Source organism: Ictidomys tridecemlineatus, chromosome 4, assembly GCF_052094955.1.
Source record: "Ictidomys tridecemlineatus isolate mIctTri1 chromosome 4, mIctTri1.hap1, whole genome shotgun sequence".
In the NCBI taxonomy this organism is placed as follows: Eukaryota; Metazoa; Chordata; class Mammalia; order Rodentia; family Sciuridae; genus Ictidomys; species Ictidomys tridecemlineatus.
This window is the reverse complement of record NC_135480.1, coordinates 186,597,880-186,622,901: the sequence shown is the minus strand read 5'-3', so window position 1 is coordinate 186,622,901 and position 25,022 is coordinate 186,597,880. Positions and strand designations below refer to the sequence as shown.

At 42.7% G+C, this 25,022-nt stretch overlaps 3 protein-coding genes and 1 non-coding gene across 5 annotated transcripts in view; 3 read left to right on the top strand and 1 right to left on the bottom strand.

Annotated features, from left to right (window-relative positions):
- Positions 1–12,694, top strand: part of Elp1 (elongator acetyltransferase complex subunit 1) — a 57,429-nt gene extending 44,735 nt beyond the window's left edge. Inside the window, exons 30-37 of one of the 2 annotated variants that reach the window (XM_005329729.5) lie at positions 1,350–1,412; positions 1,714–1,774; positions 3,940–4,053; positions 5,067–5,178; positions 6,291–6,418; positions 6,875–7,029; positions 8,925–9,000; positions 12,066–12,694. In XM_005329729.5, the coding sequence (XP_005329786.1) occupies positions 1,350–1,412; positions 1,714–1,774; positions 3,940–4,053; positions 5,067–5,178; positions 6,291–6,418; positions 6,875–7,029; positions 8,925–9,000; positions 12,066–12,130 (774 nt within the window). In that variant the 3' untranslated portion in view covers positions 12,131–12,694. Of the gene's footprint in view, positions 1–1,349; positions 1,413–1,713; positions 1,775–3,939; positions 4,054–5,066; positions 5,179–6,290; positions 6,419–6,874; positions 7,030–8,924; positions 9,001–10,769 lie in introns of both variants that reach the window. The other variant, XM_078047916.1, reaches the window with a different exon arrangement.
- LOC120890170 (small nucleolar RNA SNORA42/SNORA80 family) lies at positions 2,243–2,376 on the top strand. Its single transcript, XR_005734417.1, has one exon. It is a non-coding gene; the product is annotated as a small nucleolar RNA SNORA42/SNORA80 family (small nucleolar RNA).
- Positions 12,695–16,022: 3,328 nt separating the features above from the next.
- Actl7a (actin like 7A) lies at positions 16,023–17,431 on the bottom strand. Its single transcript, XM_005329731.4, has one exon. The coding sequence runs from the start codon at positions 17,429–17,431 to the stop codon at positions 16,109–16,111; it is 1,323 nt and encodes a 440-aa protein (XP_005329788.1). The 3' UTR covers positions 16,023–16,108.
- Positions 17,432–19,741: 2,310 nt separating this feature from the next.
- On the top strand, positions 19,742–21,643 carry Actl7b (actin like 7B). Its single transcript, XM_005329732.5, has one exon. It carries the CDS (start codon positions 20,387–20,389, stop codon positions 21,641–21,643), a length of 1,257 nt encoding a protein of 418 aa, XP_005329789.1. The 5' UTR covers positions 19,742–20,386.
- Positions 21,644–25,022: the final 3,379 nt, after the last annotated feature.

Below are 25,022 nucleotides of genomic sequence, written 5' to 3'. Positions count from 1 at the left end.
ATTACTGGCTTTGAATATTTTAGTGGTTATTCAAGGAGTTACAGTATATACCATAATCATTTATCATAGTATATATTCAGCTAATAATATACCACTTTATGTATAATGTAAGAACCTTACAAGAATATACTTACATTCCCCACTCTTATCCTTTGTATAATTCACATTTTAATTCTACACATATGATAAACTCTGTAATAATTATTATTGTTATGATTAGTTATTGTTTAAGAATATTTCAGTATAAGCCAAAAGCATCTTTTATTATTTCTTCTCTTTCAAGAGAAGTTAGAAATATAAATTTTTCTTTGACATTCCCTAAGTTTTCAAAAACTTCAGGTAAGGGGCTGGGTTTGTGGCTCAGTGTAGAATGCTTGCCTAGCATGTGTGAGGCACTGGGTTCACTTCTCAGCACCATATATAAATAAATAAAATAAAGGTTCATTGATGACTAAAAAATAAAATAAAACAAAACTTCAGGCTACTCAAAATGGATCAACAACTTAAATTTAAGAGTTAAAATTCTAAGACTCTCAGAAGGAAACATAGGGTAAACCTTCTTGACCTTGTATTTGGTGCAATGGATTCTTAAAATTAACACAAAAAGCACAAGGAACAAAAGAAAAGTTCATAATTTGGGTTTCATAAGAATTAAGAATTTTTATATTTATAGACATTATCAAGACGGTGAAAAAACAATCTCTAGAATGAAATAAAATATTTTAAATCATATCTGATAAATGTTTAATATCCAGAATATATAAAGAACTCTTAAAATTCAACAACAATAACAAAAACCCTTTTAAAATGAGGATTTGAATAGATTGTTTTTCCAAAGAAGATATATAAATGACCAGCACATGAAAAGATGTTTACTATCATTAGTCATTTTCAGTTTTCTAAAGGTTTGAAATTTTTTGAAAGAAAATATTGGAGAAAAAAAATAAATGTTGAAAAGAGCAAAAAGACTTTAAGATTAGTAGTTCTGGTCTGTTGTTTTTTGGAGTGTGGTGTCTTTGCTGAAATAACTTTGGTGGTGAAGCTGGGGAAATGGGCATTGCTAACAGACCTGCCTGGTGGTGTTGATATCACGAAACGTAAAGAGGTCATATTTACCTGTGTTTTGTCATCATGTTGAGGAGCACCACCCCTCCTTTGTCTTTTGTACCAGTGCTTACAGAGAGTAAAACCAGAGTGTCTTAGCATGTCAGGAACCTGCGAGCTGTGACTCTGAGGGGTCTGAGTGGCGAGGTAGGCCAGGGATGTGAAGGCAGCTCAGGAAAGTTTTGTGGTTGGGTGAGGCTTCATCTGACACACTTACTCCCTTCGCTGCTTGTCTTCCTTGCCAGGATTATGAAGAAGCTGTGCTCTTACTGTTAGAAGGAGCTGCCTGGGAAGAGGCTCTGAGATTGGTAAGAGAAATTCTGAAATCTTCCTATGTTGGGTGCTAATGAGAGAGAGCAGCAAGGGAGACAAAATAAAGTTTGACTGCTTTTTATTAAAGTGAGTTGAATTTCTTGGCTGCTAGGGAGGATCCCTGCTCTTCAGGAAACTATCCTTGATATGCTGAAGTATTTGGGAGTGAAGGATAATACCTAAATTAAAATTTTAAAAAGTTCAGTGAATGTATCAACAAGTGTATGTGTGTGATGCACGTGTATGTGTACACAGGAAGTTTTCTTGCCTAAAACTGTTATTTTTTTTTCCTCTTAGGTATACAAATATAACAGACTGGATATTATAGAGACCAACATAAAGCCTTCCATTTTAGAAGGTGAGGGTTACATTGTAGATAGCATTCTCCTGTTTGGAAGTATAGAGAAGGGGAGAAGAAAGATGCAGGGATACTCTTGTTACTCTTTTTTGTTTTGTTTTGGTATCAGGGATTTAACCCAGGGACACTTTACCACTGAGACACATCCCCAGCCCTGTGACTGCATTTTAAAAGCATATGTTATATATACTCAATCATAATTTTTAAAACTATGCTGAACTATTAGGTTCTAATGTTTTAAATCTTTTAAGTGTAACTATGATAAAACACAATTCAGAATTTTTGTGCCAGACTGGTACACACCTGTGATCCCAGTGACTCAGGAGGGTAAAGCAGGAGGATCACAAGTCTAAGGCCAGTCCTGGTCACTTTGTAAGGCCCTGTCTCAAAATAAAAATGACTGGGGATATAGCTCAGTGGTCAAGTGCCTATGTATTTAAAAAACAAAAACCCACAAATCTTTGTAATGTATGGGTTTGGATTATGGCAGGCCTGGGTCACTGAGCATGTCATAGGTCCTCTGCCAGAGCAAACTCAGGTTGCACACCATTGTTTGGCCTCTGTGTTTGTGGGCTGCTAGTACTGAAGTAAGTTGCCCAGTAAGGGGAGAAAAAGGAATCATTGTTTGGGGGAATAGTTGGTAAATTTGAGTATGAACTACATTAGGTAATAGTATTATATCAGTGATAAATTTTCTACATTTGATCTTGTGGCTTTATAAGATAATATCCTCATTATTCTTAAGAGATAAATGCTGAAGTATTTGGGAATGAAAGATAATATCTGAAAGTTCTATAGCTGTGTGTGTGTGATGCACATATGTGTACACAGGAACACACATGCACAGAGAAACAGGCAGAAAATAGGCAAAATGTTAACAATTGGTAAATCTATGTGAAGGATGTATGTGTCAAACTATTGTGATTTTTATAAAACTAGAAATAAAAAATAAATAAAAAGAACCTTTGTACATGATGTTTATGTATGGTTCCTAGAGAATAAGTGAATATTAGAAGTCTAGAATATTCCGATAGCCACTGGGATCCTTTAACAAGATGGGAGAAAACAAAATCAATTTGACTTCTAGAAATCTTAGGAGTGCACATTGGTTTTAATCTCTTACTTTTTAAGCAGTCTGTCTCATAAGGACGTCTGACCTTTCTGACATTTGCATTTATTTACATTCTCTGCCTTCCTGCTCCTCCTGTCCCCATCCTCACCGGAACTGTTGTTGGGGTACTTTTTGCACTATTCGCTTTAATTGTCCCTAACTGGATACACGAAGCATCCTTCCTGGTACTGTAACAATTCATTTAGCCAGCTCTTACCTGGATCTACATGACTAATGAGAACATAAAAATATGTTAATAATTCCTCTGCACAAGCCTAATACCTATTAATAACATTGGTCCTTGGATAGGACCATTTTGATTTTTTTTCATATATTCGGCTAGTGACATTTTTTTCTTTTATTATTTTTCATTGGAAGATAATTTTCAAAAATCCTTAGGTTCATTTATTCTATACCCCTAGGCATTTTGATCTATGTTTAGGAAGAAACATTCAAGTAACTTTCTTCTTATTTTTGTTAATAGCTTCCTGTACTCTCCCTTTATTTGCCAATCTTTTGGATAGATTCCAAGTCTTTGTTCAGAGGATTTTACAGTGTAGTGGTAGGTATGCTGGAATGATACTGATGAACTCAGATCTGGAATCTCAAGTCTCCAGTTCATTAATGCTCATTAAGGAAAAAAATCCTGCTGGAAAAATTTGTCATCTCTTTTTGTTGAATTTTTTTTTTAATTTCTTAATTGTTTTACTTTTTTTTAATAATTTTATTTTTTTATTGGTTGTTCACAACATTACAAAGCTTTTGACATATCATATTTCATACATTAGATTGAAGTGGGTTATGAACTCCCAATTTCACCCCAAATGCAGATTGCAGAATCCCGTCAGTTACATATCCACAATTTTACATAATGCCCTATTAGTAATTGTTGTATTCTGCTACCTTTCCTATCCCCTACTATCCCCGCTCCCCTCCCCTCCCATCTTCTCTTTTTGTTGAATTTTAATTCTTCCTGACTGCTTTTCCATTCCCCTTAGTTTTTTCTCTTTGCTTAAACATCACATTCCAATTATTTTCCATTCTGCATCCTCAGCCCAGAAAAATTACATGGCATTTTTGGACTCTGAAACAGCCATATTCAGTCGCCATAAAAATCGCTTGCTGGTGGTTCGAGAGCTCAAGGAGCAAGCGCCACAGGCGCATCTGGGTGAGTGCCTGCATGAAGCCTGTCAATACTTGTGGGATGGGCCTAGCACCACTGCACATTGTCTAAGCTGCTTAGTGTCTGTCAGTCCATTTTCTATTGCTATAATAGAATACCTTAGGCTGTGTAACTTATAAAGAAAAGAGATTTATTGGGTCAGAGTTCTAGCATGGCACCAGCATTTACCTGGCTTTTTTTTATATATATATATATTTTTAGTTGTAGTTGTACACAATACCTTTATTTTATTTATTTATTTTTATATGGTGCTGAGGATCCAACCCAGTGCCTCACATGTGCGAGGTGAGCATTCTACCGCTGAGCCACACCCCCAGCCCCTAGCTTTTGGTGAGGGCCTCATGACAGAAAGGGAAGTGGACATCTGCAAAGAAATACATGTGTGCAGGAAAGTGAGGAGCTATGCCAGGTGCACTTTATAACAGCTCAGTATCACAGCAACCAATTTAGTCTCATGGGAACAAGAACTCACTCCTGCAAGAAAAGCATTAGTCTCTTAAATTCATTACCACTTTAGGTCTCAGTACTGTCCCTTTGAGAAATTAAGTCTCAAAATAAGTTATTGAATTGGACCAAGCTATATTCAAACCATAGCGGTTTTTTTTTTTTTTTTTAACTGTACCATGTGGAGTCTGAGGCCCCTGAGGAGCTATGTATGTCTGTATTTCTGAGTCTTAGAGAAGGTCTTGGGGTCAGAACCAAGCATGAAACACAAGAGCTATGCCAAGTATCCCCCCCCATCCCCATCCAACCAGCAGTGACTTGTTTCTGTTTCACAAAATAAGTTTTCCTCATTTCAAAGAAGAAAAGGAAAAATGTTTGGTACACTACTGATTCACAGTAGTAATAATTTGTGTTCAATATCTCACTTATTTGAGATTGACTATAATAATTTTCATCTGTCATACTTACTAGTTGGTTGTAATCCATTTATCCCATTGAAGGTAAGTCTGTGTTAGCAGGGAATTTTTCATCTGCATGTGGTTCTTCTTTTCTAGAGGAAGAGGTAACCCATGGTCAAGAGTCAGACCTCTTCTCTGAAACCAGCAGTGTTGTGAGCGGCAGTGAGATGAGTGGCAGGTACTCCCACAGTAACTCCAGAATATCAGCGTACGTATCACTCTGCTCAGTACATTGATCATCCCCTGTGTAAATGGAGAAAGTAGAAGCACATAAGTTGGTTTTCTACTATTACAGTTCAGTAGGAATGTTCTTCCAGGCCAAGTGGAAGTTGTGCAAGAACCTGTGTGATGTATTTGTGAGCTTAGACTTGGCACTGAACTGTTCTCTGCAGCTTCATGGCCTATGAGTTGCCTAGTGCCCAGGAGGTACTTCACTGGCTAGTCAATTTATATAACATCTGATTGTATTGGTTTAACAAAGAATGAGTGACTACAATGAAAATATTTTGAAAAAACAAAACAAAACACAAAAATTCCAGGTTTCTTTAGAATCCAGATTGGAAGAGGTTGTGAATATAAAATAAGGCATTACACTTTGACTTGGTGTCAGTTTGTCACAAGTATTGAATGTCAGTGCAGTGACTACCAAATACTTACAAGGAGATTTGAATCATAAGATCTTGGAGTCCTGCTTGGAAGACACAAAACAAGATTTTTTGTTCAAAGTGAACTTATTCATAGCAGAGGTCTGTTGAGTGATTAAAAACTGGAACAAGACAACTTGAATGGACTTTTTAAGAGTCAGAGAGAAAAAGTTCTAGAAAAACCAAATAACATGATTAAAGCCCTGCATCAGGAAGAAATGGAATTCATGTGTCTTCTGTTATATATCAAACTGGCGTGTCATATCTCCTTGTTTAAATTTTATTTTGTTGCTTTCACATTTATTTAGCTAGTGTAAAATTCAAGTTGGTTGATCTGCTCATTATTACAGGATGGTATAAAATATAGCTTCATTTCACTCTGTATTTTAATCAAAACTTTAAGGAAAAATACCACTCTTTAGATACTTTCTTATATCTTATGTAAGGGTTATATCCTTGAATAGGATTTTCCCTATATCTTCTTTATTCCAACACTCACGCACAGCCCCCTTTTATGTGTTAACATGTAGCTTTAACACCTTAATACCACTTCTGCCAGAATACGTGGACATCTGTAGACTCTGGTTTCCCAGAACATCGGTGGCCAGTGGGCATTCATTTCAGTCCACTCAGCACAGGCAGAGCACCTGTTAAACATTTCTTTAATTTCTGACAGGAGATCATCTAAGAATCGCCGCAAGGCAGAGCGGAAGAAGCACAGCCTCAAAGAAGGGAGTCCACAGGAGGATCTGGCCCTGTTGGAGGCATTGAGTGAAGTGGTACAAAGCACAGAAAAATTAAAAGGTATAGTCTTAACATTGATGATGATTCTTGATCACAAAAAATTAGTAAATGGGCACCCAACCTAGTTCCATAGATGACAATTTTCAGTGAATACTATTTCCCCAATTTGAGAGAAGAAGAAATTTTTTCAGCAGGAAGGGCTGCTGCTGTGACGGCCCTGCTCAGCAGCAGCCTGCACGCCTTCCTCCATTGGGGCCACCTCACCCAACTATGAGAGGTGAGCACTTAAGCCAGGACAAAGGACTGTGTGGCCCTGCTTCCTGCATGGCCCCAGTGTTTTTCCTTTTGCAGTAGATGTGTTTAATTACTTCAGCATTTGGGAGGAAAGAAGTAAATGTGAGAGAAAGCAACTGTAATGTGAAATTTTGTAGAAATTTTCTGCTTGAGAAAGAAACTGTGGTCTGATTCTGTGGAGATGGGGACACAGCTTGCCACTCACTCAAATTTCTTCTCTAGATGAAGTACATCATCTTTTAAAGATGCTCTTTCTCTTTGAGTTTGATGAGCAAGGAAGGGAATTACAGACGGCCTTTGAGGGTGCTCTGCAGCTGATGGAAAGGTCACTGCCAGAAATTTGGACTCTCGCCTATCAGCAGAATTCCACCACACCTGTAAGTTTTCTCCAAGGCAGTGTGCAGTTTTCTTTCATCATATTCATAGGTCATTACATTCACACAATCCCTTAAAAGTCAAAGCACTTAAGAAATTTACTGTTCTTAAAATACCATATGCCCTCCTTAAATTATCTTAGATTGTTGTTTAGGCTGTCAGTAAGAAGATTTTACTTTTGCCCATTCAGTGGCTAGTGCACATAGGCAGAGGTTAAGTGAGATATTCTTTCTCCTTTCTGGGTATAAGTAACTTTCATTGAGAATTTGGAAATTTTTTCCCTGAGCATAGAGGATGGAGTGGGGAGAGGAGAAAGTAGGATCAGAATTGACCTTTCATCTCCCAGTTGAGAAGTCATGGTTGGGACTGAAGCAGCTTCATGTCTCATCAGGATTTTTCATGTACAGTCATCTGTTTTTTGAGAATACCTCTGCTCACTCTGACCCTTGAGGTTTGTTGTAAAAAGTTTTGGTTTGGATTCAGAAAGGCCCGTCTTTTAGGGTCCAGTAAGGAAAATAAAAACCACAATTGTTACTTCCTCACAGAGAATTTAATACATGGATTGGTGAAAAAATGTTGGGGAACTGAAAAGGCAAGAGGGGACCACAGAAGACGGAGGGACACTGAGATAGTAACTAGAGGATAGAGGATAACATTTGCTACTCCTAAAGCTGGAGAACAAAGGGAAGAGTAGAAGAGTTTCAGAGATTATTATAATTTAGAGGCCTGGCATATACTGGGCAGGCACTCTCCCCCTGAACCACCGCCCCACAGCCTGGGTTCTTGAACGTACAGAAGAGGGTTCTGGTCAGCTCAATCTGATATTTCTGGGGGGTGTGACAAGGCTGGTTCTAAATGTACTGAAATAAATGGAAACTATGAACAGCTGCTGCTGGGGTGAAAGCAAGCAAATCCCTTCTTCCTCCAGCCTTGCACTGTCCCTCTGGTGTCCCCTATTGGTGGAGCATAATAAGGAGTCAGCTGACAGAGAGGACTGTGCTTTTAGGCCCCAGCCCCAGCTTCACAAGCATTGCATAAGAATGGGGTTCTTTCTTTCAGTGAGGAGGTTGCAGTCATTTCAGAAATCTGTGCTTTTGTTTTGGTTAGTAAAAGTATAATGAATGAGACACGTTTGGGATATCCTGAGCCACAAGCTTTTGAGTGCATGGATTACTTCTAAAAATGTTCTTCTCAGGGACTGCATGGTGAGATGAGAGCAAACCAGAGGCTTGTTGAAGTCCTGAAACTCCTGTGAAGTCTTATGCTTTAACATGGGTGTGGAGTTTGTGTTCCACTTGTAAGATACACATATTTGTATTTAATATTAAAATGACTGTTTCCCATGACTAAGTATAAATGTTATTCTGTATTATATAGTTTCTGATATTTTTCCCTTGTGTTGGGATATGGCTTGCTCATTTGGAAAAAGTCAGGTATATATCATTGTAAAGTCCCCCCCGCGCCCCCCCCCCCATTATTACTTTATTCTTCTAGGAGGAAGGAGATTTGAAGGTCTGGCAAATTAAAACCACATTGAAGCTGGGCGCATTGTTATAAACCCATGATCCCAGCAGCTCTGGAGGCTAAGGCAAGAGGATCATGAGTTCAAAGCCAGCCTCAGCAAAAGCAAGGCACTAAGCAACTCAATGAGATCCTGCCTCTAAATAAAAATACAAAATAGGGCTGGGATTATGGCTCATTGGTCGAGTGCCCCAAGTTAAATCCCTGGTATCCAAAAAAAAAAAAAAAATCACATAGAAAAAGAGAATTACTGTGTCAATGCAATACTAATAAAAAATGTTAGGTTGTTTATTGCTATAAGAATTTGAGCCTTCAATTTTTGCAGAAATCAGAAGAATAAGTCAACCTTTGCTTATACACTCTATTTTCTCTTTAGGTTCTAGGTCCCAATTCCACTGCAAATAGCATCATGGCCTCTTACCAACAGCAGAAGACACCAGTTCCTGTTCTTGGTTAGTACCTTCCCTATGAATTCTGAAAATATTGAGCAAAAGGATTATCCATCATAAGTGCTTTGAAGGTCAGCAGTACAAAGAGAGATTGGGTATTAACTAAATTCCCCCTCCATTCTGAGACTTCATCTTTAGTAAGATTACTTTAGTGCTTCTTGTGGCAAGCCCTGGTAAGGGAAAATCCAACATGATAATAAATGTTTAACTTTTTTAAAAAAAAATTAGCAACACTAAAATACTCTTGTTCATGCACCTCACAGTTACAATTTGAACAGTCTACATTTACACATATATTTGGAAGATTCTTCCAAATCATCATTTTTAGCTTGGCAGTTATACATTACATCTTGGAGACATTTTCTTTTTTTTTTTTTTTAATATTTATTTTTTTAGTTGTAGTTGGAAAAAAATACCTTATTTTATTTATTTTGTATGTAGTGCTGAGGATTGAACCCAGGGCCTTGCATGTGCTAGGCAAGCGCTCTGCTGCTGAGCCACAGCCCCAGCTCCTTGGGGACAAGTTCATAATCCTTCTTTATGCATTGGACCTTTTTATCACCTTTATGAAAATATAATTCGAAGGCAAAACTAAAGAATATTAGCATTTTATCTGCATTTTGAAATTAGTTATTATACTTAAAATGTTTTGATTGTTTGGGGAGATGGTTCTCAATTAGTTTATGTATTCTTAAGAGTTACAAGCCGTAAAGGCTTTGTTTTGAAAGTTGGCTAGAAACTTTTGATAGATAAATTTGGTGCCTGAGCATTTGCTCTTCAGGTGGATCACTTAAGCGTACTCTTTGAAAATTTGGTGATCCCTTTGAGAACATTTGGCAGTTTTTACTACTCTAATTTGCATTTTCTAGCATGTGACGGGCAACATCTGAGATTTTTCATTTAAATGCTACACTATAATAGCATTTTGATGGCATGTGGCCTTTGGGGCTTCAGATTCATTTGACTCTCGGGCTGGGCTCACTCTTGCCCAGTGGAGCTCATGCCGTTGCCCAGCAGCACTTGCAGCCTGGCTCCCCTTCCTCCTCGAGTTTGCAGGGCTGCTTTCGGTGGCAGCTTCAACACACACTTATTTCTGGGTGCTAAAAATTCATTTTGGACCTGAGGCGATTTGGTAATTGTTTAGTTTGTACTCTAACCCCCAGACCCTTCCATCCCTCGATTCTTGATGCAAAGCTGAGAATGACCTTCAGGACAGGTCCAGACACACCATTCCCGGGGTGTTCTAACTGGTTTTCCACATCAAAGAGCACTTCTATTTTCCAACTAACCCTTAAAGACTCTTGAGGGCCCCTTATCATCTTAGTATTTGGGAACAGTGCCCTGTGGCTCGGGTAGGAAGAGGGAGGTTCTTATTATCTAAAAACAGGCCTTGATAAACTGTTTGCAAAATTAGTCCCACTCAAATATTCCTAAACTGCCCTTCCCCAGCCAGCATGGTTAAATGGATTCTCAATCCCCTGTGGGATTAGCAACTTGCTGGGTCATTTTCTGTGGTGGTGTCATGTTTCAGTGGGTGCATGGTCATGCAGGGCAGTTGCAAGTCTTGCAAATATGTAAGGTATAAAATGCATTAAACTGATATTAGAAAAGTGCTTAAATCATAGCTAGGCTGGGTTTGTTACAATTGAGGTCCTTGGAAAAATTAAAAAGCCCTTAAGGTTGTTTTTTTTTTTTTTTTTTTTAATAATTTTTTAGTTGTAGTTGAACACAATACCTTTATTTTTCATTTATTTTTTTTATGTGGTGCTGAGGATCAAACCCAAGGGCCTTGCATGTGCTAGGTGAGTGCTCTATTGCTGAGCCCCAGCCCCAGCCCCTTATTTTTAAATGACTCTTCATTCCATAATGGAAATGTGAAAGCCATCACACCTTGCTATCATAACAGTTTGTCAGAATTTTTACTTTTCTACCAAAAAGCCAACACCTGATATTTATTCTTAGTTAAGTCTAGACTCAAATATAATTATAGTTATGTCTAATTTTTAAAATAAGGTAGATTATATACAAACTTTAATCACTATTTATGAAATTTATGGATGCTGTTAACCATGAATTTATTTATATAGTCTTTTTTTCACAGTTAATATATGACCAAACAAAATCTCTGGTGGACTTTTGTTTATATAGTTCTTTTGTACATCGGGAGGGTGGAGAGTAATAGTTGCATGTGTAATTATAAAACTGACATGATCATTGAAGAAAATCTGCATTGTAAAGTATGTCAAAGAAAAGTAAAATGTGATGGTTTTTAATCATATGGTATGTGTGTTTATGCATGTGTTTATATATAATATGAAAATCATTATGCTTTTTAAGAAAATCTTGAGATTTTTCTCATTGTTAAATGTTCTTTGAAAACCATTTTTAATATCTGCATATGCATATTTGCCCATATACTGCTGAAAGTTTAATATCATCAAAATTGCTGAGCAATAACATTCTTATATACATATTTTTTTGTATTTGCTTTCTACATATGATTCCTAGATAGAAAGGACTCCACAGATCTAAATGAAAGAGTACCTGAGAGTCTTTGTTACAGGGACAGGTTTTTCCCTCTGATGGCATCCCCCCATACATTTTGTTAGTTTTCTTTTTTAGCAGGGCATCTTAGTGAATCAGCATGTTCTTTACATTCTACCACACTTTTGCTTTTGTTTTTTAACTCTTTAAAAACAGTGGTAAATTTTATATATAATAAAATATGCCAATCTTGGTATATAATTTAAGTTTTAATAAATGTATATACTGCCATGCAACCACTTCCAGCCCCTCCGAGTTGAAATAATAGAAAATCTCCTACTTTGGATCACTTGGTAAGCATTCTTGAAGTTGGATGTAGTCCCTCTTCTCAGGGAAGGCCCTCCAGGTTGTTTTTCCTGATCAGGAGAGAGGGTACAAGGGTAGCAGACACATTTACTAAGGCTGTGATGCTTTCTTGTTGTTGTAAAACCTAGTCACCCAGTTTGTTTAGGGAAGAGATACTGGCTCATTTCCCACCAGCAAGTGACTATAAGTCTATCACAATTTCGCTTCCTTTCTTTTAGATGCTGAAATTTTTATACCACCAAAGATGGACAGAACCCAGTGGAAACTGAGCTTGCTAGAGTGACTGACCATTAGGAAGTCCCCAGCAGAGAAGACTCCTTCCACCCTATGTTCCTGAGGCCTGGCATTGGAGAACTGGAAGTGTTCTGATCTGTCTAGTGTTGCCGAGAGCTGCTATAGTCACAGACCTCAGCAGACACCAGGCAATTCTATTTTTATTTCCCTTGGAGAGGATACATCTTAGTCATTAGCAAAACTTTGAGCTGTAGCCAATATATCATAATTTCTTAAAGAATCTCTGCTCTTGTACTTAATGCTGTTTGAGAGCATTATTATTTATGGTAATCATGAGATTAGGTCTCATTTCCAGCTACAAGTCTGATTTATATAGGGACTTTGGACATGTCACGCAATTGATTTGTACCTCTGTTCTTATCTGTTAATAGAGAATGATGTTTCATGGCTTCTACCTCAAAAATGTGAAGACAAGTAATGTTACTTACTTGTTTTATGTTACTGGAAGAGAGCACTATATATAAACAAAGACTAGTAGTGCTACCAGCAGTCAGATGTAGACACTTAACTGGCTTCACTTTAAAGCAAAATAAAAATCAAATGTGTCATCTAAGTCATGTGATTGAGTTTTAATTGGGCTGTGCCTCCTATAGTTACACTGTTAGGGACTGTTTCATTGCCCATGTTTATTCTGCTAGAGAGTCAGCAATGTTAGAGCTGGAATGCATCAGAATTTCTAAAACAGTATCATGTACCTTTGGTTTGGGTGAGTGCACGGTGTCTGGCATGCGTGACTGAAAATTATTCTTTGTTCTCTAGATACTGCTTCCTTTAACTGAAATGTTTATCTCAATGTCTAGGCCATTTTATTTATTTATTATTTTATGGTTTTTAACTGACCTCTGTTTTATTCAGTTTCTCAAAAGAACTTTTATTTTCTTTGGAAAAATGAAAATGTTTTCTCTTTTTGGCAAGTCTAGAAAAAGGCTGGTTTATTTTGACAACAGTTTTGTGGCTAATCCTTGGGTGAAGTTTTAAAAAAAAAGTTTTTAATACCAAAACCAGACCCTTATTTCTATATATGAATAATAGGAAATGCTGCTTTTGGTTATCAGACTATAGATCTATTCCAAACTGTCATTTCAGAAGAAATTCTTTACTATAGTATAATGCTAATTATAGAGTCCAGAGGTATTCGCTGTATAACTTAATTTTATTGTGTATTTGAAATTTTTCATAAAATAGAAAAAAAGAAAAGATATATACTTTGCTTTGGGGCGGGGGCAGTACTGGGGATTGAACTCAGGGGCACTCAGCCACTGAGCTGTACAACCCCAGCCTTGTTTTGTATTTTATTTAGAGACGGTCTCACTGAGTTGCTTAGCACCTCGATTTTGTTGAGGCTGGCTTTGAACTCGTGATCCTCTTGCCTCAGCCTCCTGAGCTATTGGAATAACAGTTGTGTGCCACAGGAAATCTACTTTTCAAAACTCATAATGGATTTACTATAATTAGATGGTGTTGGCATAAGAGGTTTACAAGTCGCAGTTCACCTTTGAGGGGCTATATTTTGTGATTCCTCTTTAGCATGGATAAATGAACATGGTAACTTTTATAGCATTTTAATATATTGTAGTGCTCTTGCTTTGAATAATAGTAAAGGACCCATGCTTTGAACTAGAAATAGAAGTGAATGTGTTTATTGATAATAGTGTGAATTTTCTTGAATGCTCAATTTCCTTAAAATAATATAATGAAACAGCAAGAAAGAATCTGTGTGATTGCAGATTACTATCAATACCATCTCATCTGAGCAGGGTTGAATTTCTTCATCTTGAGAAGCAGCAGACAGGAGCAGACCTTCTAAGTTGAAGGCAAAGCCAAGGAAGAATTTGTGGGGAAGAAATTGAGTATATGGGGAAAGGAGAAATTTGTGTCCTTGTGGAATAAATAGGTGTAATTTCTTAGCATTGCCACAGATTTTAAAATCAGTTTCTGTGTCTGTGTGTATACACAAACATTCACACATATCGGGAAATTTGTCATAGCCATAACAAGAAGGTGTTTTTAGAAAATAAATAAAACTGACAATTCTTGGTAATTTAAAGAGTCTGCAAGTTTGGGAAGCAAAATTAGATTTTTTTCCCCTCCTTTTGTGCCAGTCTGTAAAATATTTTGGCTTCTCTGGAAGTACCATCTGCACAAGTCCTTGAGACTCTTTGAGTGTCCATCCTTGTCTTGTTATTTATTAGTACCTAGGGTGAGGGTGGGAACCTTAGAAGCTTACTAACTACAGATGTCCACAAGATCACAGACAGCCACACCCCACATGGTGCTGCTTGGCAGTGCTAAAGGCCTGCCTGGGTCCTGAGCTCTGTGCTTCTGTGCCCTGTGTCTGCAGTTACTCTGTTGGCTCTAAAGGACCACCAGGAACATCAACAACAGTAGGTATCCTCATGGCATAAAGGAAAGAGCAAGGGTTTGAGCTTTGGGTCCACCCAGCTTGGTGTCTTGGACACAGTTGTTTCTTCTGAGTCTTGCTGTCATCCAGCTAAACAGGACTTCGCAGCAAAAATTCTAATATTGTCACAACCTTCTTTGGGAGTAGGGGTAGCTATCCTGTGTGTGGTGGGATGTTTAGGTACTTCTCTGGCCTTTTCCCTAAATTAGATATCAGTAGTGCACACTCACATCCCCATTGTAACCACCAAAAATAGTTTTGATATTGTCAAAATTTCCCCCCAGTTGCAAATTACTGGGCTTAAACGGCTTCAAAATTGCTCTTGGATAACTTGTAAGTATGCAGAAGATTACATTTGGCTTCTAGATAAAAGGTGGATATCTGCAAGGTTCTGGCTAGACATTGTGAGCCAGATTCTTGTTTTCGGGAGTTTGTTTCTGATTTTATGTCAGCTCTGTGAGGTATTTGGTTTTATAGGTAAGCAAATAGATTCAAAAAGATAGATAGCATAATAGGGTTTCAAATTTTCACAGTCTAAAGCCATTGTCCTTTCTACTGTTTTATGCTACCTGCTAGTGTTTAGATTATGAATCTTAAAGGCAGGACAAGAATGTCCTTAGGGACCATCCTAAAGATTTTCCAATTTGGTGTATTCGAATTACAAACTCCCTCTGCAATAATACCCCAGAGCCTGCTGGGACTTGGGAAGGCTTCTCTGCCAACTGAAGATCTGCTAATTCCTTTGGGTTCCTAAGCTGGATTAGAACAACCAACATAGAGCAGCTGTCTGTCCACAAACCCACACCATCAGCCCCAGAATTTGCAGCTTTCATCCTGATCCACCCCAAATTCCTACTATATTCTAGACTTTCATCCCTGACCTCAGTGCTCAACTGAAGGTAAGTCTTTGCCCACTTACTAAAAGGGAGTGTGTATATATACAACACTCATTTTCTGAAGAGTTGGTCCCTTAGGACATGTACACATACCTTGCTGATAATATTCACCGTGGGCACTCACCACAATGGTGAATAAGAACTAGAATTGAGGCTTAAGTGTCTGTGGGAATTGAAAGAAGGTATAGTTAAAGCAGGGGTTCACTACCTTCAGCAATTTCCAAGTCTTCAGAGTTGCTGGCAAGGTATGAAATACACACTGCTGCTCTGTGGGAGATTGTACTTTTACAGCATACTTCCTGCTGGTGTTATGGAAAGAGTTTTCCATAGCCCCTTCCAAAGCTGGCTTAAACAGTGAAGTAGCTCCCAAAGTGGGAGAACGCACCATAAGGGACACATTAATTTTAGGTCTGGTTTCTCCCAAGAAAGTAAAGTGTTTAACCAGTCAACATATAATGCCTATTTCATTCATCCTTCCCCCACCCCTGCTTTTATTTTGGCAAATGCACATCTTAAGGCCAATTCTGCATCTGTGAAGTTGTCAGGAAATAGACAAGCTCTGGAGGGGAATATGAGGGGTGTTTAATGAAACAGTGATGAACATGTTGGCTCAGCTCCTGAAAGTAAGGTAGGTGCTTGCCCAGCAGAGCTGAAGTAGTGCCTCCTTAGTTCAGAAGCACCTTCTGTAGAGGAAGAAAGGCCCGTGCTCCTCATACTCAAAGCGGTGGACCCACAGTGGCTGGAAACCCTGAAGCGAAGCCAGGATCGATCCACCAGTCCATACTGCAGTGTCTCTCTCAGGCAACACGTTCACCTGTGGGGTGTCATTGGGACACATACTACTCAGCTCCTTTTGCAGACGGTTAGGGAAACCACTGAGCATGGTGCTTCCCCCACAGAGCAGGATATTCCCCATGAGGTCCCGCTTGAGGGCGATGTCACACTTGTTGAGGCAGGACACTGTCTGAGTGTGGAGGCCCAACTGCATGGACTTGATCAGAGATGGCTTGAAGAACATCTCTGAGCAGAGGAACCTTTCCTGGCACAGGTGTATCTCCTTCCCGTCAGGCAGAGTATACTGAAGCTCATGCTCAGAAGGAGGGATTTTCTTCTCTTCGATGGGGTCCAGGGCCACAAAGCAGCATTTTGTCTTGATGTCCTCCACGATGCTCACCTGGTCCTCGGTGAAGTGCTTCCCCGAGTTGTTCATCAGGCACATCAGGTAGGCCGTCAGGTCGGAGCCTGCATAGTCTAGCCTTCCAGTGATGCTGGGCAAAGGATAACCCTCGTATATAGGGACCACGTAGGACACGCCATGGCCGACCTCCACCACCAGGCCAGAGGTCCTTCCGTAGGAGTACATGGACAGGCGGGACTGGTAGGCAATGTGCATGGCAGGTGTGTTGAAGAATTCAAACAGCATCTCGGCATACTTCTCTCTGTTGGTGTGTGGGCTCAAGGGTGGATCTGACACCAGGACTGCGTGCTCCTCGGGCATGATCTTCATCTCCTGTCGGAAGAGATACTCCCAGATATCCTGCACTGTGTCCCAGTCCACGATGATGCCGTGCCGCAGAGGGTTAACCAGCTTGAGACGAACATCTGATTGGAGGAGCTCCCGCCCCACAAAGGTCTCCTTGCGATTATCCCCAGTTTTGGCCGTCTCCATGTAGGGCTTGCCCACCGTCGTGGAGATCTTGTGGGTGGGCTTTGGCAGTCCAGCAAAGCCACATTTACAGTAGCCAGTGCCAAGGTCCACGACCACTGCTTTGGTCACCTCTACCTTGGGCCTCTGCTTGGGCGCCGTGGACTTCACAGATTCTTCCGGCTCTGCACTGTTACGGCCAACCCACACTGCCCGCTTCGCGGGGCCTTCCTTTAAGGATGCAGTCTGTAAGACCTGAGTCTGCATGGAGACCTGGTCCCCTGCTTTCTTGGCAGGCCCATCCCCTATGTTTGCTGCCTGAGGAGCCCACACACTGTCAAGAGCCATACTGCTCTTGAGAAAGCCCCTCACTCCCACTGGGTTCAAGGCCTGAGAGGCTTAAATCAGAGGACCACATAGCAATGTTCCCAATGATGACATCGGTGATTGTGACATCATCCAGTGATCCAGGGTTTTCTAGGTACTAGGGACCTTTGTCGCATGTTAGAGCACCTTTGGAGAATTGTTTTTGAAATGGTACCCCTTCTAAATTTTGTAATGAACTGATTGTTCATATCGATGAATGTTTATCGAGGGACTGCACTGGGCAAGGCATCTGGGAATACAGCAGTGGGGAAAAAAAGAAAAATCTGCCTCTGTAGGGCTTATGTTCTTGTAGGTGGGGGTTGGAGGGAGAGACAGACAATAAATGTTACGTATTAAACAAAATGCTGGGCTAGGGATATGGCTCGGGCGGTGGTGCGCTCACCTGGCGTGCGTGCGGCCCGGGTTCAATCCTCAGCACCACATACAGACGAAGATGTTGTGTCCGCCGAAAAACTAAAAAGTGAATATTGAAAAGATCTTCTCACTCTCTCTTTAAAAAAACAAACAAACAAAAAAACAAAATGCTATTTGTTAAAACAAAACAAATACATGTTAGAAAGTGTTCAGAGCAAAAGAGATAGTACAGAAAGGAGTGGCAAGGCTATTGTGACCTGGGCGGGGCCCTGAGATGGTGGCAGTTGTGCAAAGATCTGAGGGAGGAAGAGCCACAAGGTAAAGAGGACTGAGGCTGTCATGTGGCTAATGAGGTGGGGCAGAGGCCATCAGAACACAGCCGGGTCCAGCCTGCAGATTTGGTTGTCTGAAAGTTTTTTATTGTAGACAAACACAGTACCTTTTTTAAAAAAAAGATATTTTTTTTTAGTTGGACACAATACCTGTATTTAGCGCTAGGTGAGTCTGCTGTTGCTGAACCACAAGCCCAGCCCCACAGTGCCTTTTATTTATTTGTTTATGTGGTGCTGAGAATTGAAACCACTGCCTCACAGGCATTGAGTAAGTGCTCTGTCACTAAGCCACAACCCCAGCCCCTCTGCATGGCTGCATGACCCTAAAAGTTGAATGAAAATCAATGCCAACTGTCTGGCCCTCCCCAGCAGACCAGTGCCGCCTGTAGAGGGAGGCGGGAAGGAGCCAGTGGGAGGGGAGAAGAAAGTGGGTGGCGGAAGGTGACCAGCTCCCATGAGCCTCGTAAGCCATCACAAGGATTTTGGCCCTGACCAGGCGAGATGAGAAAACACCAGACAATTGAGAGGAGAGGACTGATGCCATCTGAGGTTCATTTTAGCTGGAGCCTTTGTTGCTGTGGTGACTGTGCCAAGCTCTTCTGTCTCACTTCAGACCCTCACTTCAGACACTTAGGACAATCCTAAGAGGAGTGCTTTGGACATAATATTTGACACCTTCTCCTTTATCAGGGTCATGGGGTCAGCAGGGAAATTGGACTCTCCAGAGTCCCATTAATGAGAAATGGAGGCGTAAAGGTGTAGGGGGTAACCAAGGTATCCAGCCGGCGAGGCCAAGGTCTCCTGCTCCAGCTGCCTCCCTGGGGTGCGCTGGACACACCTCAATGAGACCTAACACGGTCTCAGGCTGCTCAGACACCGCCTGGCAGCCACTCTCTGAAGCTGGGCGTGTTGATGCTGAGGCTGCCACTGTTGGGCACCCAGAATCCAGTCTTCTGCTTACCTTGAACCTCACACCCAGCCCTGTGCTCTTTAAGGGGGCAGCCGCTACAATGATGGACTTTCCCCTATAAGGAGGTCGTGGGGGTGCTCTTGGCCTTGTGAGGTGTGAGAAGAAAAGGATCAAGGACAGGCTTACGAGCTCTGTAACTGTCTGACGGGGACAGCCAAACGGAAAGAAAGCACTCTTGGACCCTCAAGATTTCTAAGGAGGCTCGGTGGGTAGGAGTTGGATGAACTTGGATTTGCAGTGTGCTCTTAGGTTCATCATTTGGATTCTGAACCTCTGTACTCAGCTCTGCTTCCTCCCAGGATTCTGCAACATAACAAGTACCTGGTACAAGGGCAATGATATCAACCAAACTATTGCAATATCATGTGCATGTACAAATATTTAATGACAAATTCCACTATTATGTATGATTCTACTATACCAATAAAATATGGAAAAATATAAGCATAACGATAACAAAAGTACCTGGTACAGTGCCTGACTTACTGTAGGAGATAAAATATTTATCATTCTCAGCAGAGGGTCCTCAACGAACAGGGGGTTAGGTGTGGAGTTAGGGGAGGGAGCATCTGCCACGCAACCAGAGCGGGCTTCATGAAAGAAGGTTCGGTTCATAAGAAATTGCTAGTGAGTTTTAAATTAAAGACACAGACTCTCATTACCTTTAATATCAGCTCCAAGACAGCTTCTCCTCTCGCCTCCAGCCACCTAATGCAGTGGCGAGGTTTACAGAAGAGACTAGCGAGAGAGGGAGAGCACGCCAGGGAGTGAGCTTTTATTGGGGAACAAAAAATTCCAAGGAAAATCTCATCCAATGAAGGTTAAGGGGGGCAGCATCCCAAGGTCAAGGATGACGATTGGGTCTTCAGGGCAGTAGCCAGACACGCCTCTGCATGGACAAGCCCTCAGACCTGGGAAAGGGTGGGGCAGGCTCAGACACAGCTGTGTTTAAGTGCCTCTCACCCAGCCAGGGAGGTAACTCAAATCACATGCGAGGATGGCCTCCCACAGGAGCAGAAATCTGAGGCCCTACTGTGCTTGGATTACTAAAACTGCTGGCCACCAGCTCCCGCCTGGAGCAAACTAAAGTTAGAAGGATAGGGGTGGCAGGTGACAAGACCAGGCCCCCCGCTTAAGAGTGCCTGAATGGACCAGCTCCAGTGACATCACAATCCTAACTGGTTGCCAAGACGCTACTGGAGGTGGACTCTCATTTCTCCCTAGGGAGCTCTAGGATGTGGATGTGAGAAAGGAAGGCAGATGGCGACAAAGAACAACCCCAGCCCCATGCCCATGGGCACCGCCCAGGGGGACCCGGGAGAGGCAGGAACCCTGCCAGGTCCTGATGCCAGCATTCGGGACTCAGGTTCCACTGCTCAGCTGAAGATGAAGCCCAAGAAGGTGCGCAAGATCAAGGCACTCATCATTGACCTGGGCTCCCAGTACTGTAAGTGCGGCTATGCTGGAGAGCCGAGGCCCACTTACTTCATCTCCTCTACTGTGGGCAAGCGCAGCCCCGAGGCAGCTGCTGACGCAGGTGACACCCGCAAGGAGACCTACGTAGGCCATGAGCTGCTCAACATGGAGGCACCCCTGAAGCTGGTTAACCCACTCAAGCATGGCATCGTGGTGGACTGGGACTGCGTCCAGAGCATCTGGGAGTACATCTTCCACACAGCCATGAAGATCCTCCCCGAGGAGCACGCTGTGCTGGTCTCCGACCCTCCGCTCAGCCCCAGCAGCAACCGGGAGAAGTACGCGGAGCTCATGTTCGAGACCTTTGGCATCCCTGCCATGCATGTGACATCCCAGGCACTGCTGTCCATCTACTCGTACGGCAAGACCTCGGGGCTGGTGGTGGAGAGCGGGCATGGGGTCTCGCATGTGGTGCCCATCTCTGAGGGCGACTTGCTGCCTGGCCTGACCAGCTGCGCCGACTTCGCAGGCAGCGACCTCACCAACTACCTGATGCAGCTGCTCAACGAGTCTGGCCACAAGTTCACCGATGACCACCTGCACATCATAGAGCACATCAAGAAGAAGTGCTGCTACGCGGCTCTGCTGCCGGATCAGGAGCTCAGCCTGGGCCTGAACGAGCTGCGGGTGGACTACGAGCTGCCCGACGGCAAGGTCATCACCATCGGCCAGGAGCGCTTCCGCTGTGCCGAGATGCTCTTCAAGCCCTCCCTGATGGGCAGCCACGAGCCAGGCCTCCCGGCGCTCACAGCTGCCTGCCTGGGCCGCTGCCAGGACACTGGCTTCAAGGAAGAGATGGCCGCCAACGTGCTGCTGTGTGGCGGCTGCACCATGCTAGATGGTTTCCCTGAGCGCTTCCAGAAGGAGCTGAGCCTCCTGTGCCCTGGGGACAGCCCCACAGTGGCTGCTTCTCCTGAGAGGAAGACTTCCGTGTGGACCGGCGGCTCCATCCTGGCCTCCCTGCAGGCCTTCCAACAGCTCTGGGTCAGCAAGGAAGAGTTCGAGGAGCGGGGCAGCGCAGCCATCTACAGCAAGTGCTGAGGGGCGGGTCCCCAGGCCACTATACAGTTACAGAATTTCACATAAAATTTTAACTTGCGATGGTTCTTGTCTGGTCTGAATTTCTTGGTCTAATCTGATAATAGAAGGTGTGGGCAGCTGGGCTTAGAAGTGATCTGCACCTTTGGTGCTGGGTGATGGGAGTGGGAAGTGGGGGCCAATCTGTGGATGCCCCTCCCTTTTCCTTCTCTCAGTAGGTGATATCAGCTCATAGCTTAGAGTGTGGTGTGCTACTCCATTAAATCCTCCAGGTTCAAACTGGATTCAACAGACTCTGAATTGCTTACTCAACTGTCAGCCAAGAGGGAAATAGCTTTTGCTAAGGGACTAGCCCGCGAGGGTGATTGGCAACTGGAGGAGACTTAGATTCCTGGCATTAGTCTTAATGTTCCTGGACCCAGTGCCAGGGCTGTGAGCTTGGGAAAGAACCAGAACAGTCATTATTACCTAAGCCATGCTCAATAGACCTTCTTTATTACTCAAGGTCCATCTTCTGGCCTGAAATTTGAGTATCCAGCTCTGGCCAGACTTCAGTGCCAGGCACAGAATCTTCTTGTAGAGGGATGTTGCAGATTGGAAGCCTGAAGATAGACACATTTTATTTGGCTGGCACAGTGTATAAAGTTTCCTCTTAAATGTGAATTCTTTAGTGGGGCCCTCATTCTCTTCGATGCCGAGGTCCCTACTGAATGATGTCTTCATACGTATGTACCTGCTTCTTCAACATAACTAGCATTAGTTTCTGTTTCTTGCCACTCAGTACTGATCATAAATGACTAATACTGATCATAAAAACCTAATGAGGTGCAGAGAGGGGAAAGTGATATGCCCCAGACTTGTCATGAAGATCTCCCCAAACCATGTCTATGTCTATGTCTATCCCCTCCCCACCCCTCTCTCACCTTTCCCACGCCCTCAGCAGCTTCTGCTGTGTCTGGTCACAGCTTCTGTTCTCTTCCTGCTTGGTCATCTCTGAAAACATTCCTGTGTGGCAGAGACGTAGAGCACCAAGCAAATCAACCCTTGACGTGAACTTAAGCCAGCCACAGGCATGACAGGAGGTTTAATCTGGGGGTGGGTCAGTGACCCAATGAATGTGCATTCATCTCCTAAGATGCCAGTAAAGTGATGATAGAGGAACTAAATGTGTAGTCCCACTACAGATGAAGAGGACAGTGGAGATTTCCACCAGATTCTGGAAGGAGAGTGGATTCAGGAAAGAACAAGGCAGAAAGGCTGCAGCCTGAACTCTGCAGGACACTTCCTGTTGTGCAGAATGGGCAGAGGTTTAGGACTTGGAAATGCCCAGTGGGGAGGGACATGGAGGTGAAACAGGATGGGGGAGGGCTGTAATGCACTCTGTTTGGAAGCACAGCCCCCCTCCCACACCCCAGGGTACCAGTTGGTATGTGACTGTTTCTCAGGAAGATGTTTGAAGTCTCTCAAGGTGGCGCTAGTTCAGGGAAGAGGAAGAGGGCATGTATGAAGAGCTGATCATGAACCCTGCCTGGCCCTCACACCCCTTCTCCAACCTGGGAGTGCATTTTAGGTCTCGTTGACATTCCTGAGGTGATGTCTCCACTCTCTCCTTATCTCTTCCCAACAACTCCCATTCTTATATGGGGACCAGATGTGGCCCAGGGATGACCTCCCCTCAGCTCCAAGGGCGGGGCGGACAGGGCATGCGATGTAGGCCAAGCCAGTCAGGCCAAGCCACCTCCCTGGCCCTAATGTCTGATTCCAGAGCAAACGGTTAACTCAATCCTGCCATAGAGTGGGACACGTGCTCTCTGGGAGGTTGATGTGAGCTCGGGGCTGTGTCCCACAACTCTGGGCCAACATTTAATCCCAAAAGGATGTCAGCTTGACGCTGACCCACCAAGGAACCTGGGGCCTTGCACATGCTAGACAAGGGCTGTACCACTGAGCTACACCCCCAACCCCACAAGAGCAATCTTGATAATAAACATTGAGCAGGGAGAGATCAGACTCTCTAGAAAGGCAAAGAGAATGAGTGGCCTCTCAACCCATCCAAGTAGTAGGACATCACCACTCGAGGTCACTCCAACACTTGCTCACGTCTCTGGAAACCTCAGGCAAGATGTCCCTCCTTTGCTAAAACACTGGCATTCTTAACCGGGAAATCTCAGGGCAAGTTCAGAATCATCTAGGGAGCTAGTTTCTAAAAAAACCCATAACCCAACCCTTATGGATCTTCCTCCCTAGACTGCAGTTCAGTAGGTCTGGAGAGGAACTAGGAACCTGTACTAGAAAAGTTCCTCAGATAATTCTAAAAAGACACTCCTATTAAACAAATCGCTCAGAAACGTGCGTGGCATGTGCTCAGCACAGTGTGAATGTTTAGAAGTAAACAAGGAACTGTGATGGTGGGACAAACCAAAGGTACCAGGAGATGCTGCTCCTTGGTGTTGGGACACCTTTTGCCCCTGTCCAAGCTCCATTCATTGCTCGAAATGCTACTCAACTCTGCTCCCTTGGAACATGCTTCCCGATATGCTCAGGCAAGAGGCTTCCTCCTCGCGTCCCTTTATACTGCTGTGACCCTGGGTGTGTCTGCCTTGGCGTCTGTCATCTGCTTACCTCCACAGAAAGGACAGAGACCATGTCTGGCCATCTCTGCAGCACAGGTGCAGGCTGGCTCCTGGCAAGGGTCTGGGGGAACGCACCCTGAATTTATTGCTTTGAGGCACCAATTTGTATTTGCTAGTCCTCGGCTTTTTATTGCTCATTCTTCTCAGAACTTCTCGGGATCCTGAGGGTATCAGCTCTCAACCCTTCAATTCTGGCTGCATGTTAGAATCACCTGGGGAGCTTTTAAAGAAATCTCAGTGCTCATGCTTCCCCTGAATTAAACCAGAATGTCTGGGGTGGAGTAGAAGCATGGGTGGGATTTAAAGGGCCCCCAAGTAATTCTCCCGAGCGCCCTGTTGAGAACCACTGCTGTAGGGAAGCCTCAGGGCCTGGGCTTTCATTTTCACAGCCAGAAACACCAGCTGATCAGGCAGCTCTCAGCCTAGGAAAGTGTTATTTTCCTGAGATGCCAATCCTTTAGCATTCCACGGGCTTTTGAAAGAGTTTCCTTCCTCTTGGTTTCTGCATTTATAGAAATATGTAAAATAACAACTAGGAACCAAATAAGTCATAGCAAAATAAATAGAGTCTGGGAGTCAGGCAGGAAAGCAGTGCTTTAGGGATCTCCCTTGAGCAATTGCAGATAGAGAAATTGAGAGCAATGAAGAAAAAAAAATTGGCAGTAACTGTTCTTCTCTATCCAAATACCAGTGGGAAAAAACATGCCCAGTTTCCCTGCCAGAACTGTGATTTCAATGGGGAACCTTGT

Excerpts from the sequence above, each read along its gene's own strand:
- Actl7a (XM_005329731.4), bottom strand. The coding sequence starts at position 17,431 with ATGGCTCTTGACAGTGTGTGGGCTCCTCAGGCAGCAAACATAGGGGAT.
- Actl7b (XM_005329732.5), top strand. The coding sequence starts at position 20,387 with ATGGCGACAAAGAACAACCCCAGCCCCATGCCCATGGGCACCGCCCAG.